Source organism: Triturus cristatus, chromosome 3_2, assembly GCF_964204655.1.
Source record: "Triturus cristatus chromosome 3_2, aTriCri1.1, whole genome shotgun sequence".
NCBI classification, from domain to species: Eukaryota; Metazoa; Chordata; class Amphibia; order Caudata; family Salamandridae; genus Triturus; species Triturus cristatus.
The window spans coordinates 1,183,104,340-1,183,121,964 of NC_140584.1; the positions used below are offsets into that span (position 1 = coordinate 1,183,104,340).

The following is a 17,625-nucleotide window of genomic DNA, read 5'->3' on the forward strand; positions in this document are numbered from 1 at the left end:
CCAGTCGTCTAGGTAGGGGTAGACGTGTATGTGCTGTCTCCGTAAATGTGCCGCCACCGTAGCTAGGCACTTTGTGAAAACCCTGGGCGCTGTTGTCACGCCGAAGGGAAGGACTTTGAACTGATAGTGCTGCCCCTGAACAGTGAACCTGAGGTATTTTTTGTGTGAGGGGTGGATGGGTATGTGAAAATACGCATCCTTGGGGTCCAGTGATGCTAGGAAGTCTCCCTGCTGGAGAAGCGGAAGGACTTGCTGTAGAGTGAGCATGTGAAAGTGCTCCGAAAGAATGTACTGGTTCAGGGGTCTCAGGTCTAATATAGGCCTGAGCGACCCGTCCTTTTTTGGAATTAAGAAGTAGAGGGAGTAAACCCCCGTGCCCCGCTCGTGGACGGGTACGACCTCGATAGCGCCTTTTAGAAGCATACTTTCTACCTCTTGCTGTAAGAGCGTCAAGTGCTCTGAAGACATAGGACGGTTTCTTGGTGGTATTGTGGGTGGAGTGGAAGTTAACTCCAGACAGTAACCGTATTTTATAATATCTTTGACCCACCTGTCCGTGGTGATGGAGTTCCACGTGGACAGGAACCGTTGTAGCCTTCCCCCGACAGGTGTTATGTGGTCGGGAGGAAGGGAGAGGGCGTCACTGCTTGTTCTTGGGGGAGGACCTGGTGTTGCCGTAGCCACGTCCTCTGCCCTTGGTACTGGAGCCACGATAGCCACCTCGGGTGTTCTTATCGTAGGTGGTCTGCGTATTACCCTTGTTATATGTTTGTTGTGACCCCTGTCCTCTGCCTGCTCCCTTGTTTCCGGGGCGACGAAAGGAGCCGCTCCGAAAGGACTGAGTTTGTAGGGCGCCCATGGACTTTGCAGTGTCCGTGTCCTTTTTTATCTTCTCGAGGGTGGCGTCAACCTCAGGCCCGAACAAAAAGTCGGGGTTGACAGGCTGATTAAGGATATTGTTTTGTACCTCAGGCTTGAATCCTGAGATACGTAGCCAGGCGTGACGTCGTAGGATGACGCTAGTGTTGATGGCCCTGGCAGCCGTGTCAGCAGCGTCTAGTGCACATTTGATGGCAGCATTTGTGAGTAGCTGTCCCTCTCTGATAAGGATTTCTGCACCTTCTTTGTAGGGGTCAGGGAGGTGTTGAAGGAGTTGCTCCATTGTGTCATAGTGCGCCCTATCGTAGCGAGCGAGGAGCGCTTGAGTGTTAGCTATGCGCCATATGCTTGCAGCTTGTGCGGCAACTCGCTTGCCGGAGGTCTCCAGCACCTTGGACTCCTTGTCCGGGGGAGGAGCGTCACCCGTTGTCTGCGAGTGTGCCCTCTTGCGGGCATTCGCCACAACGATGGAGTCGAGTGGTAATTGTCCTCTGATGTAAGTAGGATCCCCAGGTGCTGATCTGTATTTCTTATCGATCCTGGGGTTTATCACTCGTGCCCTGGTGGGTTCCCTGAAAATGTCAGTGGCTGGCTTAAGGACCCCCTTCAACATTGGCAGAGTCTTTACATGTCTTTCTGAGGATGCAAAGGTGTCCATTAGAAAGTCATCTTCGATGATATCAGAGTGAAGCTGTACATCATGGTTGTTCGCCGCCCGTTCAATCAGAGCGTTGAACGCCGCAGTATCCTCTGTGGGTGACGTTTTTGCCCCATATAGTTGTGGGTCCTGTGCATCAAGAGGTGCACTGGGGTCTGCAGGGTCGCCCCAAGTTTGGTCAGGGTCCTGCTGGTCATCAGGGTCCGTGTCCACATGGTAGGGGACTTGTTCACCCATGTAGTCCTCCAATGCATCCGTGTCGGAGCGTGTGGGGGAGGCCCGGTGTGGATCCTGGTAGGGTGAATGAAAGGGTTCATACAGGAGAGGTTCTGTGTCCACAGGCAGCTTCCTCTTTAGCGGGATCCTGAAAGGTTCCAATGGCGGTTCCGAAGTTATCCTTCGGTCGTGGAGAATCATCCTGCCAGTGTCGGCGTCGATGACGCGTGACGGTGACGGCTCGACAGGCGTAACCGCAGTTTTGGTGGCCTGTGTCCTGAGTTGAAACGCCTTCGGGATTGTGGATGGAGGCAAGCCGAAGGTAATGCTGGTCGGCACCGACGAAACCGCTGGATCGATCGAACCCGACTGGTCCTGGAGGGCAGCCTTGGTTTTGCAGCCTGGCATTGCGCCAGGCCGTACTCGGGGCGCCTTAGAGGTCGTGGCCCCCGCCAGGGTCGTCGAGGCGGCTGCAGATATCTTCTGCGCCCGTGGTGCATCGAGCCGAGGTGCGGAGATCACCGTCGACGTCTTCGACACGTGAGGTTTCGGTGTCGTCGAGGGGGTGCTGCGAGGCGTAGCAGGCGGGACGGCCCTCGGTGTCGGTGGCGTCGACGCCGGTAACCGAGCAGGTTTTTCGGCGCCGATGGCCTTCTTCCGTTTGTCGACTCCCATGTCGCCCGTCTCGAGTTCGGCACCGAAGTCCCCCTTGGTGCGGTCGGTGCCGACACGGTGCGCCGGCGTCGAAGGTGTTGAAGGCCTCGATCCGACTAGCGCCACTTTCAGTTTCGGTTTCGTAGGAACCTGAGCAGCTTTCGGTTTCGGTTTCGTGGAAGGGAAACCAGCTGGCTTAAGCGGTAATGGCTGCCGCTGAACGTCCGAGGCCGGGCCCGAGGGCGGGGCCGAAGGACTGCGTGATAGGTCTCGGGTAAGGCCCGAAGGCGATCCCTCGACCGGAGCCATAGTCTGTGGCACTGGTGAATTCTCGGTTTGAACAGGTAGGCCTTGTTCATCATCGGAGCTACTCTCTTCGGCCCCTAAGGCCTCCTCGTCGTCTCCTACCTCGGTGTCGTCTTCACCTCTGTGGAAGAGTGACTCGTCGGCCTCGTCCGATCCGGGTTCTTGGTCGGAAACGGGACTGGAGGGTAAGACTTCTACTTCTTCGACGTCGTCCGCGTCGTCGAAGATGTCAGCTGGGGCCGGTGCCGCGTGCTGCGCTTCGAGCCTCGCCGCTCGACGATTCCGCAGAGTCTTCTTTGAACGGAACCGGGCACAGGCCATACATGTCGACTCGTCGTGGTCCGGCGAAAGGCATTTGTTGCACACCGGATGGACGTCGATGTGTGGGTACTTCGCATTACATACCGGACACCTTTTGAATGGCGTCCTCGATTCCATCGTCGAAGTAGTTGATGGACAGGTAAATGCGAACAAAGTCGGTGCTGGAAGTTAGTAAACTAACAGAGAGTATCGAAAACCGATCGATAAACAGTACCGACGCGAACTAAAGGCCTCGACAAAATTTTTTCCTAACTTGAGCTAAGATAGCACATCCGAACCCAATGGCGGAAAAAAACAATCTGAGGATGGAGAGGATGCCCATGCGCACTGTAGTCCAGGGGAGGAGTCACCTATCCAAGGATACTTCGAAGACTCTTCCAGGACAACAACGTGCAAACATCCGGACCCAACACTAGGCGGCGATCTATGCACAGATATGAATTCAGCAGCCCACATGCCTCGAACACATAATTCTGAGGACAAACAAAATTGGGTGGTTAACCCCTGAAGAGAACTGAGATCCTCTCCAGTATGAGCCAGAAAGAATGGAACCTCAGACGCAACTGCCAGTACAGTGCAGTGCATGCTAGGAGATGTAATCTACTGGCTCCTTAAAGGAGCAGTCTTTTTTCCAGTCTAGGTATGGCAGAGGTTAAAGTAGATAATACATTACTCTCAATTTAGTGGTAGACAGGCTGAGCAGTTAGGCTTATCAGAGGGTAGTGTTAAGCATTGACTGCACTCACTAAGGCCATCGACAGCGAGTCTACAGCGTTGTGAGAAGTTGGCCTGATATATGATGTCACTAATTCTAGAGTACACCTTGTATCAGTCCAAACAACCCTTATGGTGATTGGTTGTAAAGTCAACCTTATAGACCAGCTATCCTAGTGGTAGCATGGACAAGAGCAGTCTTAGGCTAAACTCTGTATGGCATGTGAAGCCAGCTGTTATACCATTTGTAATCCCTTGAAAACCAAATGAAAGGACACCACAACAGATATATATAAAAATAGAATGTATTTATTCTAGTCAAACCCTCAGCACTCTTTATGAGATTCGAGGGAAGTACAACAGTCTTATTTAAGCATACATTAAGTCACACAGGTAAGTAATACAGTTAGGCCCTAGGGGCCACGCAAACCATATACTAAGTAAGTGGTATAAGAACCACTGTCACGAACACAGGATAGGCCTAGGGAATCGCTGGGGCTACACTATACTACCAAAGGTTAGGAAGTGGGAGGCCCACGGGATTCAGGTGCAGAGTGGAAACACTCACGCGTAATGCGTAAAAGTCGATAGAAATAGTAGTTGTTCGAAATTAACAGTTTTAGGACACTTCTGGAATAGCTAGGAAGTCGAGACTTGGAAACTAGACCCTAGGATAGTCAATACCCTTGTGAGCACCGGAGTACTCAAGTTACCTAGCCCACGGGCTGCGGGTGCATAGGTGTGAACTTGCGTCGGGTTTCGTCGTTGACTCCTATGGATGCCTGAAGGAAAGTTGCTGGCAGTCAGTGAAGAGTGTCCGGTGGATCCCAAGGATGGAATCAAGAAGGAAGGATACCTGCAAGCAGAAGGGACAGAGCCTAGGTCACCAGCCAGGAGCCGGGAAGGAACCAGGAAGGAACCAGGCGATGTTGTGTAGATGCAGGTGAAGAGGTGAAGCTTGTCGCAGCAGCCACGGGTACCAGGAGACGTCGAGGACGACCAGGACCAGGAGGCGAGCTGTCCCACGAAGGCTCTTGCTGTCGGTGGCGTCGATGTCGAGTTAGGACCCAACAAGCCTTGGCAAGCAGAACCCACTCAGAATGGAGGACTTGCTTCTGATGCAGACCAGGAAGGTCTGGGGTGCTTCTCTTTCACAGAGGAGCGGGTGCCAGTCTGGAGGAGCCGGACCAGCAAGATGAAATTAAAGGTTAGTCGTCGCAGAGGTCACTAGCCAACGGGCCAGCAACCGGACAACACGTCGAGCAACTCAGGTGCAGAAGGGCCCCACGCAGAACACGTGAAGTGTGGGGAGCTGATCTTTGCAGATGGTGCTCGGGATGGGGGCTTCTCAATTCCCCAAGCACAGCCTCGAGGAAGCCTCAGAAGTCGCGCTAGTCAGGTACTAGCCACTTTTCCCAAGTCGCCGGTCCCACGTCCCTCGTCGCCTCCACGGGTCTCAGCTTTGCTGCAGATGTGGATCTGGGTCAGAGGTGTCTGGAAGTCTCGGCGCTGGTCAGTCTCTGCAGTCGTCCCTCGTAGGATCAGTCGCAAAGCAAGCAGCGGTCGCTGGATGGTGCCTGGTTGCCCAGGGTTGTCACTCCTTGGCCACAAGGGAGATTTCTTCAGTCTTCTTCCTGAGGTCGAATGTCCAGAGTTTCTGTTCAAGTTACAGATTCAGGATAATCTAATTTAGCAGGGCTCCGCTAACTACTGATATACTGGGCTATTGGGCTGGGCTACCTGCAAGGTCCCTCCAATGGGTGGGACCAGGAAGGGGAGTGGTTTCACCCCCTTTCCTTTGTCCAGTTTCGCACCAGAGCTGGGGCTGGAGTGCCCCAGCGCCGGTTTGAACTGGACTATGCATGGGACACCTTGTGTGCCCCAGGCAGTGTCTAGTTTCTTTCATCCCTCCCTGTCCCAATACACCAAGTCCTGTCTGGGGTGGTGCTCGCACCTCCCAAGGCAGGAAACCTATTGTCCAAGCCTCCCTCGCTGGAAGGACTCCCAGCAGCAGGAGGTCAGACTCGTGTCGGTGGCAGCAGCATCCATTTTGTGATGCTGGGGCTCTGTTTAACTTTAACCGGGTAAGTAGGTTTCAACATGTCTTCTCCCTCTAGAAGGGAGGAATAATATCCTCATCGCCAGAAATGGTATGGGGGTATTATTCCAAAGTGTTAGACACCTTACACGACATGTTTTGATAAAGCCAAACCATAGTTCCCATAACCGTTTAAGATTATACGGTACTTTAAGAGTATATGGTAGGCTATATCATAGAACAGCTATAAGGACATGGTTCCGAAAGCTGCAGATAGGCTCAGCTCATGCTAGAGCACCACCTCACATGTTACCAAGCAGTCTGCCTCCAGGATTGTTAAGGCCTGCCACAGGAGTGGCTGATAGGTACACATGTGTCTATATATAAGGTAGGTATAGGAATACTACACCTAAGCAAGGGGTGATTACACGACCTTGCCCCAGCTGAGTGATCAGCCAGTTGTGTCATAATGGAAGGCCAGGCCAGGGGTGACACAATACATGCTGCAGCCCCTGGTAGGCCTAGGGTACACCTATGCCCTGGGTACCTAAGGTACACTATACAGGGGCCAATAAGTTGATCCTTACCAATTGGGTTATGCACCTAAAGTACATAGTATGAATTTAGAGAGAGAACAGCTGGGCTGTGGGTCTGATTGGCAGGCCCACAGCCACATCTAAGTCGAAAACCAGTGAAGCAAAAGCAAAAAGTGGGGGTGAACATAGAAAGCAGACCCTACTCTCCTACAAGCGTGTCTTGCTCACGCTGCCTGCTCGCGTCAGTAGGCTCTTTGATTGGTTGACAAGGTCCACCAATCACAATGCTGATTTGCTAGTCGCCAACCAATCAGAGAGCCGTCTGGCGCGTGCAGGCAGCGTGAGCGAGACACGCCGTAGACCCGCTGTCCCAAGGGCATGTCGAAAAAAGCCACAGGGTGGTAACAAAAACCGCTGCACACCAATGACAAGGCAGAGTTTTTGACGTTGCACAATAGAATGCATGGGCGGGAGCAAAAGGCCTTCTCCTAAAATATCTACCCATAAAAAATCTCTTGCTGCACGAGCAGCGCCGTGCGCTGCAACGCTAGGCGCGAGACCTAAAAACCAGAGGCTAAACCCGAAAAGGACAAGGGCACTGCGTTTTCAAGACACTCAGAAGACTTGTGCCAACAACAAAACAAAACATGTATGCACTTGTAAACTTCGCTGTCAAACGATGGAATATTTTTTCTCTTGTTGCTGCAGTATGTGCGCTTTAAGTACCTCCTTCTAGGCAGATAACCCACTTAAAAAGTTGGAAGACATGAGCACGGCGGGTTGCCTTGTCCTGTTGGACATGGGGCTCATGAAGTTACGAGTCTGTAATAAAGATTTCCATGCTGCCTCACACAGGTTTAGCAACAAGTTTCAGTCCACGTGTAAGCTTACCATTTGTGACCTTGGCAAGCAGTCTCATCAGCGTTTGATTTGTACTCGCTGTTCTTCTTGTTCACACTGTAGTTGGTCAGGTGCATAAATTTGTTGCCGAGGCTTTTCATGGATGAGGAGTATCTGCAACAGAAGATGTGTAAACGGTGATAATTCAATCAAAATCTCACACTTTCTTTAGTCTCAGAATTTGTAGCTCATGTTAATTGCAATAGTCACATAATACTGACATACTTGGTTCGCAGATAACAAGAGTAGCTGTCATGGTACAGCATACTAGCATACCTTAGATGTGAAAGTTAAAGTGCAATTAAATTGCAGAGTAGGAGACCGGATATCGGAATATGGGATGTGTCAGTGTGGGAGGCAAAACTTTAAACATTTGTCTAATCCTTAGTGCAGTTCCAGTTTGGTGGATGTAGTTTCTGTTGTGTATTCGATGTCACAAAGAACAGAGGTAAATATCCATGGTATAACCCAGAGGAACCAATGTATTATCTTTGGTTTCGCGAACTGATCACAAACAGTTTGGAAAGGAATTCCATTACTATGGCTCATTGGAAAATAAGCCCCTTCCCCCTCTGTTAATAGTAGCTCATTGACTAAAGAAATTAAAGTGCTCGAGACCATAAGATCCATCCAGAGAGTAGCTGTTCCTCCTACTATAAACCTAGTAAATGCCTCTCAGCATACGTTGACCTGAAACATCTGATCAACCCCCCTCACCCTCCACACACACACTTCAACCTGTGATTTAGCACCATAGGAAAAGTTACCCTATAGTAGTGTCACAGATTTTTTTAAATTTATTTTAATTTGTTTATTGAAGCTCGCAGTTACAAACCAAACGCACCAATAGGGAGCCATCAATGACTTCATAGCAGGAAATGACAAGCATTGTTTGGAATAAAACGTCATCATATAGAAGGAGGATATAACTAATACAGCAGCTCAGGGAGCCAACAGTGTGTCACAGAAATTCAACACCACATTTGCAAAGAACACGTCATGGAAGTCAGATGTGTCAGGCACTGCTATAGCAGCAACCCTTGTAACACCTACTTGCAGCTGGCGAATCGCACCAGTCCATCTGTAAACATGTACACTCGGAGAGGATCGAATGAAGTGACATAAACGTAAATCCGCAAATCAAACTTGCTCCCACTGATGAGGTAAGGTTTGTGCAGGTATCTGAGAAGAGAAAGAATATCTTAAGAGCACGCTACAGGTATAAGTTTTGGAAAGTGCGTTTTAAGTCTGTGCCTTGTAGTCATGATTATAGCAAATTACGCTCTAATATTTCTGGAATTGAAAGAGTATGTCGGAATCTTGTAGTGGTCATATGATAAGCAAAGACATTAACTGAAAGGTCAGTTTTTATCGGCATCAGAGAACACCATGCCACTACTTAAACTACAGATAGCAGTAAATATCCGAGAGCAAACATTGGGGATATTCAGGTTATAAAATTCAGGAATAAAAATACTTTGAGCGGTAAAGAATATCGTAATACAGCAGGTTCATCTTACGAAAATCAGCTTAAACCAACTCAATGAACCGAACAATAAAATGCCATATCTACCTAGATCCCTTGGTAACTACCCCTGAATAGCACAAATGCACAGGTCTGTAACTCGGCATAAAGTATGGGATCTAGCATTTGCTGGGATCATATGCTACAATTCCAAAAAGGATACCTGCTTACAAGAGGATAGGCATGTAAGATGACTGATTGCATTAAAACAATGGCTCATTGAAGACTTATGGCATGGCTAGGGGCATGGGCTCTCATATGCCTTCTGCCACGATATGCAAATGTTTCACCTCCAAATTTTCCTGTCTCCACATTTGTTAAATGTTCTAGTAGCATTTCACTTCTGTTTCAGACTATCTGAGTCATCACACCATTAGAAGGTAAATGGGTGGCATAGGTTTTCTACAACACCTTTGCTATGCTTTCTCCTTTTTCATTCTGGTCAAACTAATAGAACTTTCTACCATTTATCAATAGAATCTTCATACATGTTTGTCCTTAAATGCTTCCTCACTCATAATCCCATGCATGCAGCTTTGACCTCCAACTTGACCTTGGCCACAGTCATTCATAAAGACAGCCAATAGTTTGCTCGAAATGCACTCCTAAATTAGCAGTCCTCCGCTGATGCGCTTGAAGGGCTGCAGATGAACACGAAGGAGCAGTGATTGTGCTGGCACACTCACACAGCTACTATTTTGCCCTTAAAGTCTGTTAATGATCCTCATCTACACCTTCCCTCAACCTTTGGTTTGTGGTTGACAATCAAGGCAATTTCTTTCAGCCAATAAACCATGTAAACAGATAGTATACAATATATGTCTATAGATTATACATTTGATTACATCTAAACGCACAAAGCCATTCATAAGAGAAATCTGATTTGTGTTGTCACTTCATTAAGAAGTACACCGATTTCTCAGGGTCCAGTTTCAGAAGGTTTCCTGTTATCCACGCTTAAGTCTTCTGCTGCATACATGACTTTAGTGTGGCACGGTTGTGAGGTTTCGATACCCTCAAGCAGATCTGGGTTTCAGAGACTTCTTGAAAAGATTAAAAGTACCGATGCTAAAATGGAACCTTTTGGGACTCCACACATCACAGGTGCGATCCTCAATGACAGACTACCAATTCTCACTGTTTGTTATTAGCTGGTGTGAATATCTCTCCCAGTCTGCAGCTTTGAACAATATTATGCCCATCATATGATAATACTAACAAGTCAAGGGGATCTAAAAGATTTCACATCCCATCCCTCTTCAGGAATCCTTGCTTCCAGCTTGCGTGCATGAGGTAATAGCCAACACCTTGCATTACTCAACTGTCTTTGATCAGTAGATTTCCCCAACCAACATCTGCCATTTTTTTTTTTAGGTCTGACGTAAGGCAAGGCCTTTTAGTTTCACGAACATTATATACAAGTACCTATAAGGGTTTTCAGTGAGTTCTCTACACTCAAATGTTCTTCAGCCCACTACAGCATTCAGCATGGATAGTGGGCCAGCCCAATTCAGCCACTTACTGACTTCACTATGAGTGACAACATTCTGCTCCTCAAAAGGAGCCCATCCATACAACATGCAGTTCCTTTCAGTGCCAATGCCTTCCCTGGCAGTATGTACTTTTTAGAAACATATTGGCGAGAGGTCAGCAGCTCCCTCAACAATAATGTTTTGAATAAACGTGACATAACAAAACAAGCCGAACCAGATACACTTGCTTTGCCAATGGTTATTTTACTAGTACTGCTTTCAACACTCATTATTGATGAAATGAAGACGATTAAAGAAATCATCCCGAAATGCCCCCTTCAAATCAAGTTGATGCAGGCAAACCCCACCACCTACTCATTTCCTTCCATCAGAAAGGACTGCCCCCAGGATCCGCTGATCAAAGTAAAATTACTGCATACATCCCTCTCACTTCTAAACCATTCTATTATGTACACCTCCAGAAGAAAATAGGAAAGGACCCATTAATACTGAAAAACTACCGCCCTATATCTGTGTTGCCATTTCTGGCAAAGGTAATAAAGGCGCACATGGCAAAAAACTCAAATCTGTCACTTGCTATCAGAATTTTAGGAAACTGCTGAAAACATGGTTATTTAGCCAATCATACAACTATACCTCTGGCTACAGCACTCTTACCTTACCGATTAAGCCCCTTAGAACCATGAAACCAAATGGTGTATGTGCACTTCAAAAATAACGCTAACATAACTGCTGACTGAAATACATTCAGGATAGTCTACGTAAAGATAAGAATAACAGTTCATGCTGCAGCTCTCAAAAGAAATACAACATAGTTGTAACAATAGTTTTCCAGAATGATATCCATAATATATTCACATACTGTGGACCACCGTCCTATCTACTGGCTGGGCCCAGAATTGAAAATTGCTTCTCTTTGAAGTTGTAACATGTAGGAGTTAGTAATAGCTACTGGAGTTGTACAGCACTACCTTGACGATAAATGACAACAATAACGACATGTTGTGCTAACCAGTCCACTATTTCTTAGCAATGCACTATGGCCTTTGGGATGCTATACATCAGAGGGGTCTTGCTACACAGACTCACCTCTGAACCAGCAAAGGCCTTCGCTTTGGTAGCTGGCTCCACTTGTGAATGACCTGGATCCCAATGCCTCGGGCCGATGCTGGCTGGAAGAGAAGACAGTACGTAAGCAGGATAATCATCATCTGTGACACCAACATGAAGAAAGGATGCTTGACATGGAGTGATAGGAGGAGGCTGAAGAGAGAATACACTATGAAGGATATTTAGGTCTCTGCGGCTTAACAAGTTACGCTGACTTGGCAATGTGGTTCAAAGGCCACGCACTCAGAATCTGGGTTTTCCAAAACACAATCTTCAATTTACAAATCAGACTACCAGTTGCAGCCATGCTTCCACAGCACAGCCCAATGTTTCAGGAAATTAAAATTATATTTATTTGAAATTCTAGCTTTCCACAATGGATAGATTCAATAAATTCAAAAGGAAAAAAAAAAAACACCACCATATCATTAAAGTTTTTTTTTTTTAAATGCACTTGACTGTTTTATATCTGGAGAGAGACTGAAATTATATTGAGCAAAGTCTGGGACTCATGGAGGGTGGCGAAGGATGTAGCCTCCTGACTGATGGGGTGGACTGGGGTGGGGGTGGGGGTGGCGGTGGGTGGTGCAAAGGGTACACGAGCAGAGTGGGCCAGAAAGGCAGCAGTTGCATTTATTAGAAATTTGAGACTGCAATCTGCACTACTAGTCCACAATGCAGCACAGTGAGAACTAACATTTATGGAAAGAAACATCTGCTACTCCATTACGGCGATGGAACAACATTTTCAAATGAGAAAGTAAAGCACAGCAATTCAACTAAGAACATTTCACAGAGATTCTCTATACATTTGGAAGGAAAATCATTTTACGATGAAAATGTGAAAAGAAAAACCTAAATATTCAATTGCTCAAATTTCAGACATTCTCGACAGACACAATTTATAATTCTATGGAGCCTAATGTTAGGATGCAATCTTTGGTTATAACTAAACAAGTGAAAGGAAATCTTGAGTTGCATTAGTTTGAAAGGAATGTCAAAGTATTGCAAAGATTTACTTTCTCTTGACCAAAACTCGTTTTGAATCCCTGTATCTTCAGGGCATAAACTGTGGGCTCTGGTGGCAAGGCTTGGCCATCCAAATTCCTGACCTCAAAGCTCCCTGTGCATGGCCTTGGGTGCAACGAGACCACTCGGCACAACCATTGGCGATGCGCACTCGTGCGCTGATCCAAGTGCCTGGGACCTCTGTGCCAACTGCCTATGGCTGCCAGCCTTGCACATTAAGCTTTGGGCATAGGGCTTGCTCTTCAGCAATGCTATAAACCACTTCCAGCGATCTCAGAGCAGCAGCACATGTTGTTGGACTGTGTACGATAAAATCTAGCAGGAATGCAATGACTTCTGTCACACCATGTGCCCAATCTATGCAACACCTGAGGCTGCTATTGACTAAACAGGAAAGACTCTGAACACAATTGAGGCCTTGTGCTATGCTCTGCACCAAGTCCAGGTGATATCCCCTGAAGCATCTGTGGACAGCCTTAGTCCGTGACCAATGACTATGGATGAGTACTGGCACAACTTACATTCAATCCCCGCAACTCTTTTGCTTTAAATAGTGTTTATTACTTCCTGCCAAGTGCTGGCATTTGCCTTTGGTCTTTCAGTGCTCCACTGTATTTCATCCCACTTCCTCAACTATCATTCTAATGCTAACCCTGAAGGTGCCTGATCCTCCAACAGCTTTTGAAATTTAGCAACCAACACCACCTCCCTAGTAAGGCACACATGAAGATCATTACCACAGATTTGTCTTACTTTCCGCCAAACAAGAATACATCCTTTCACCTTCTGACTAGTAATATTGTAGTCATCTATTTCCATGTTCAGTTTTCCTTACAAACGTGCACTCCCCATTCCTCTTTCTGTTTAAACCAATATTACAACTGGAAAAACAATGAAAATATTTCAGAGTCTGAGCAGATGTATGTTTATGGGATTTATAAAGCGCTTAGCTGCCCAGGGGCTTCCAAGCGCTGCGGAGAGGCGGTGTTGTGCGAGGGGATTAATGGATCATCATAGGAACAGCCAAGTCTTTCATTTTTTCTGAAACTAAGTTCATCTCTTAGCAGTCTCATTTCTTTGGGCAAGGAGTTATACAGCCTTGGGACCAGACGCAAGAAAGATCTTCCTCCCCATTTGGATCATTTTATCCTGGTCGTCTTCAAGAGCAGGTCTGAAGATGATCTAAGAGACCTTTTAGCCATGTATGGGGTGATGAGTATTCTAAGTAGGGCTGGGCCCTTGTTGTTCATGACTTTGTGAGCCAGACAGATTTGAATTTGATCCTGGCTTGAATGGGCAGCGAGCGGAGCCCTTTGTGAGGCTTTCCCTGATTTTAATCTGGGTTATCCTCTGAGTATCCTAGCTGCTGCATTTTGGACCACCTGTAGTCTGTTCACCATGTATTTTAGGGAACCCAGATAAAGGGAGTTACCATAGTCCAGCCGAGAGACTACCAAGGCCTGTACAACGATTCTTCGAGTCTGTTCAGGGATAAAGGCTAAGATCTTGCGAAGCATGCGGAGTATCCCAAAGCAGGTGGCTGCTAAATTCCTTGCCTGTATTTCCATGGAGAGATTGTGATCCAGCCACATCCCCAAATTGTTTATTGATGCTTTAGGAATGGGGAGGAATACCAAGTTCTTGTGGCCAGCTGATTGTAGCCCGAGGCACAGAATTATTTTCCAGGAACATCAGTTCAGTTTTATCGCCATTCAGCTTTAAGCTGCAGCTGGCCATCCATCTGGCTACTTTTTCGATGCAGGGAACAATTGGCTGTAAATGGACTAAGGGACTAAGAGCAGATCGCTGTGGGGCCCAGCATGAGACCTGCAGCACATCTGAGAGGTGCATAGAATCCATTATCTGGAAGGATCTGTCGCTTAGAAACAAGGATAGCCTTTGTAGGGCGCTATCCCAAATGCCTGCCTCCTTCAACCTATGAATCAGGGCATTATGATCCACTGTGTCAAAGGCTGCACTAAGGTCAAGAAGCAGGACTGCGGCGACACCCCCCTGATCGAGTATTCCTTTGAGATCCTCAGTGACCACCAGTAGAGACTACTCCGAGCTATGCTGTGGGCTAAATCCCATGTGAATCTGATGTAAGACGACATTCTCTTCCAGAAAGTACAAATGGTGTGGTTAACGTGCTTTTCTGCAATATTTCCTAGAATAGGTATTAGTGCTATGGGGAGGTAATTCCCCAGATCTGTAGAGTCTAAATGGGGTTTCTTCAGTCAAGGTCTGACTATGGCGTGCTTCCATTTTTTGGGGAACAATACTTTTATCCCTTTAGTGAGAGTTATTGATAGAAGCTCTGCTGTGGTGGACAGTGTGGTTTCCCTACTCTGAAGCAGAATATGTGGGGGTACAAGGTCTTGGGGAGAGCCCGATTTGATATTCCTCAAAATCAGGTTAGTAGTTTCATTACTTAACACAGGAAAGTGTTCTAATACTGGTCCTGTGACCTGTCCCAAGAGGTAATCAGTTCCTAGAGGGAAATCTGGCCTATTTAGTTGAGTTTTCTCTTGCAGAGAATTGTAGACGTTTTCCATCTGGTTTTTTTGTTTGTTGTTTTTTTAAAGTCGCAAGCTTGCTACATCTCTCCTTTGAGGATTGGTGAAGAGAGTCCTCTTGCTGTATAGTGGTAAAAGATTTAACGATCTTAAAGAGTTCTCTAGGAGAGTTGAGAGCTGAATTTATTTTTTCCTTGAAGTGCTTGGCTTGGGCTTGTTTAATTTCATTATGGTAATGTCCGATTGCCTTCTTATACTGACCCTTGATAGTAGGATCATATGTTTTCCTCCAGTTCCTTTCAATTTTTTTGCAGGTCTTTTCAGGGAAGCTAGATAGTTGAACCATGCCGGTTTTTTACAGGTGCGGTAAACCGTTGGCCTGTCTTCTCGAATACAGCGATCAGCCGCTTGGTTGAACCAGCCAGCCAGCCCATATCATATCCTATCTGCCTGTCAAGATGGGAATTTGTGATTCTAGAGAGTTAAGCATGCTGTCCGATAAGAGTCTATGCTATTGCCTGCCTGCCTTCATAATGCTATGAACTACTGTTTGTGTAGGTGTTTTTGTCAAGGCAAGTAAGAAAAAAAGTGGTCTGAGCATGGAACTGGTATAGGTGTATCCCCTTTGATTCTGGGGTCATTGGAGAGGATAGCGTCAAGTGTGTGCCCTTTTTCATGTGTGGCAGATGTTGCAAGCTGACTGAGCTGCATCGCTTCCATATCTTGTAAGAATGTATTAGTTACTATGTTAATCTAAGTGAAAGTTAAGGTCACCGATCCTTTGCTTGCAGTGGTACTCGCTATAAGATCTGGGAAAATCTCTAGAAATATGCTAAATGGTCCTGGGGGCTGTTGTCGAGAATCCCTGAAAAAGTACATGTGGGGGAGAGTCGATACTGAATTGTATTATGTTGCAGTTGGTTACTGTCAGAGGTGAGATAATGCATCTGAATTCTTCTTTATAGATAATGGCCACTCCACCTCCAACCTTTCCCTCCTGATCCTGTCTGCTAATAGAATAGACCGGGGGAAGGGCCATGACTAGATCCAGTGTGGAGCTGTCCTTCAGCCAAGTCTCTGTTACAAATAATACATCTAGGCATTTCTCCTCAATTAAAAGCCTAATCTCTATTTTGTGTCCTGGGAGGGATCTGCAATTTATTAACCCCATTTTCCACTGTACTTTCCCTTATGGCCTTGGCGACTGTGTTTTTGTCAGATATATCCTTATTTAAGGTAACTTTACAGTGGCGACCTACAGTCTTCTACCTATCAGGTTTTCCGCCATTAAAAGGTGTGCACACTGAGGGGTAAGTGTCAGCCTACACTGCAACAGCTCTCTCGCGTTGTAGCTTAATCGTCTAAGGGGGACTGGGGAAGAACGGGCCGGGTTCCTAGCCTCTTGCCCCGGTCGGCCACAGGCAGGCTTGCCTTTGGCGTTCCCAGTGAGCAACTAGAGCACCAACCTTGATCACTAGGTTTGCTCAAGGACAGCGGTCCTCTCTATGGTTATTTTGCTTGCCCATCCCTGGACAGCTGTCCAACACCTCCGGTATGGAGCCAAGCTGGATTACACACCTGTTATAAAAGACGTAAAAACAATGATTTAGCAGTTTGAAAGCATCCAAATTCAATTCAGCACAGTTAAAAGTATGCAATTGTGTCAGTAGTGGCAGAAACGCTAAGTGCCTGACCCTCTTGGCAGCCTTCTAAAAGAGCGCTTATGAAGATGGCGATGCTTGGTTGAGAGGTTTTAGGCACCCTCCATGCAGTGTGAAGGAATCCAAATCCATAATTTCACAAGCACTTGTAGGAAGGTGGATATCCGACTATGGTAACCCCCAACTTTTTGCCTAGTGTCTAGCTGGTTTTTCGACTTAGTTGGCCTGAGATCCTGCCATTCAGGGTCTCAGGGTGTCTGCTCTCTCTTTAAAATGGACTCTGTGTACCCTAGGTACATACCCAATTGGTAAGATCACCTTATTGGACCCTGTACAGTGTACCCTAGGTACCCAGGGCATAGGTGTACCCTAGGCCTCCCAGGGGCTGCAGCATGTATTATGCCACCCCTGGTCTGGCCTTCCAATCAGACACAACTGGCTGATCACTCAGCTGTGGCAAGGTCGTGTAATCACCCCTTGCTTAGATATAGTATACCTATATCTACCCTTAAAATAGACACATGTGTACCTATCAGCCACTCCTATGGCAGGCCTTAACAATCCTGGAGGCAGAGTGCTTGGTAACATGTGAGATGGTGCTCTAGCATGAGCTGAGCCTGTCTGCAGCTTTCGGAACCATGTCCTTATAGCTGTTCTATGATATAGCCTACCATATACTCTTAAAGTGCCTTATAATCTTAAACGGTTATGGTAACTATGGTTTGGCTTTATCAAAACATGTCGTGTAAGGTGTCTAACACTTTGGAATAATACCCCCATACCATTTCTGATGATGAGGATATTATTCCCCCCTTCTAGAGGGAGAGACATGTTAAAATCCTACTTTGCTGTTTAACTCTAACCAAAGCCTCAGCATCACAAAATGGATGCTGCTGCCACAGACACGAGTCTGACCTCCTGCTGCTGGGAGTGATCCCGGCAAGGGAGGCTTGGACAATAGGTTTCCTGCTTGGGGAGGTGCTAGCACCTCCCCAGACAGACTTTAGTGTATTGGGGCAGGGAGGGCTGAAAGGAATGAGACATGCCTGGGGCACACAAGGTGTCCCAT

The 17,625-nt window shown here is 46.9% G+C and overlaps 1 protein-coding gene across 7 annotated transcripts in view; it reads right to left on the reverse strand.

Moving 5' to 3' along the window:
* Positions 1–17,625, reverse strand: part of TTLL4 (tubulin tyrosine ligase like 4) — a 525,559-nt gene that overhangs the window by 216,360 nt on the left and 291,574 nt on the right. For all 7 annotated transcript variants that reach the window (XM_085650094.1, XM_085650089.1, XM_085650090.1 and 4 more), the window contains 3 exons: positions 11,330–11,412; positions 8,276–8,404; positions 7,214–7,336 (listed from right to left, as the gene is read on the reverse strand). In XM_085650094.1, coding sequence (XP_085506220.1) covers positions 7,214–7,336; positions 8,276–8,404; positions 11,330–11,412 — 335 coding nt within the window. The remainder of the gene's footprint in view (positions 1–7,213; positions 7,337–8,275; positions 8,405–11,329; positions 11,413–17,625) is intronic.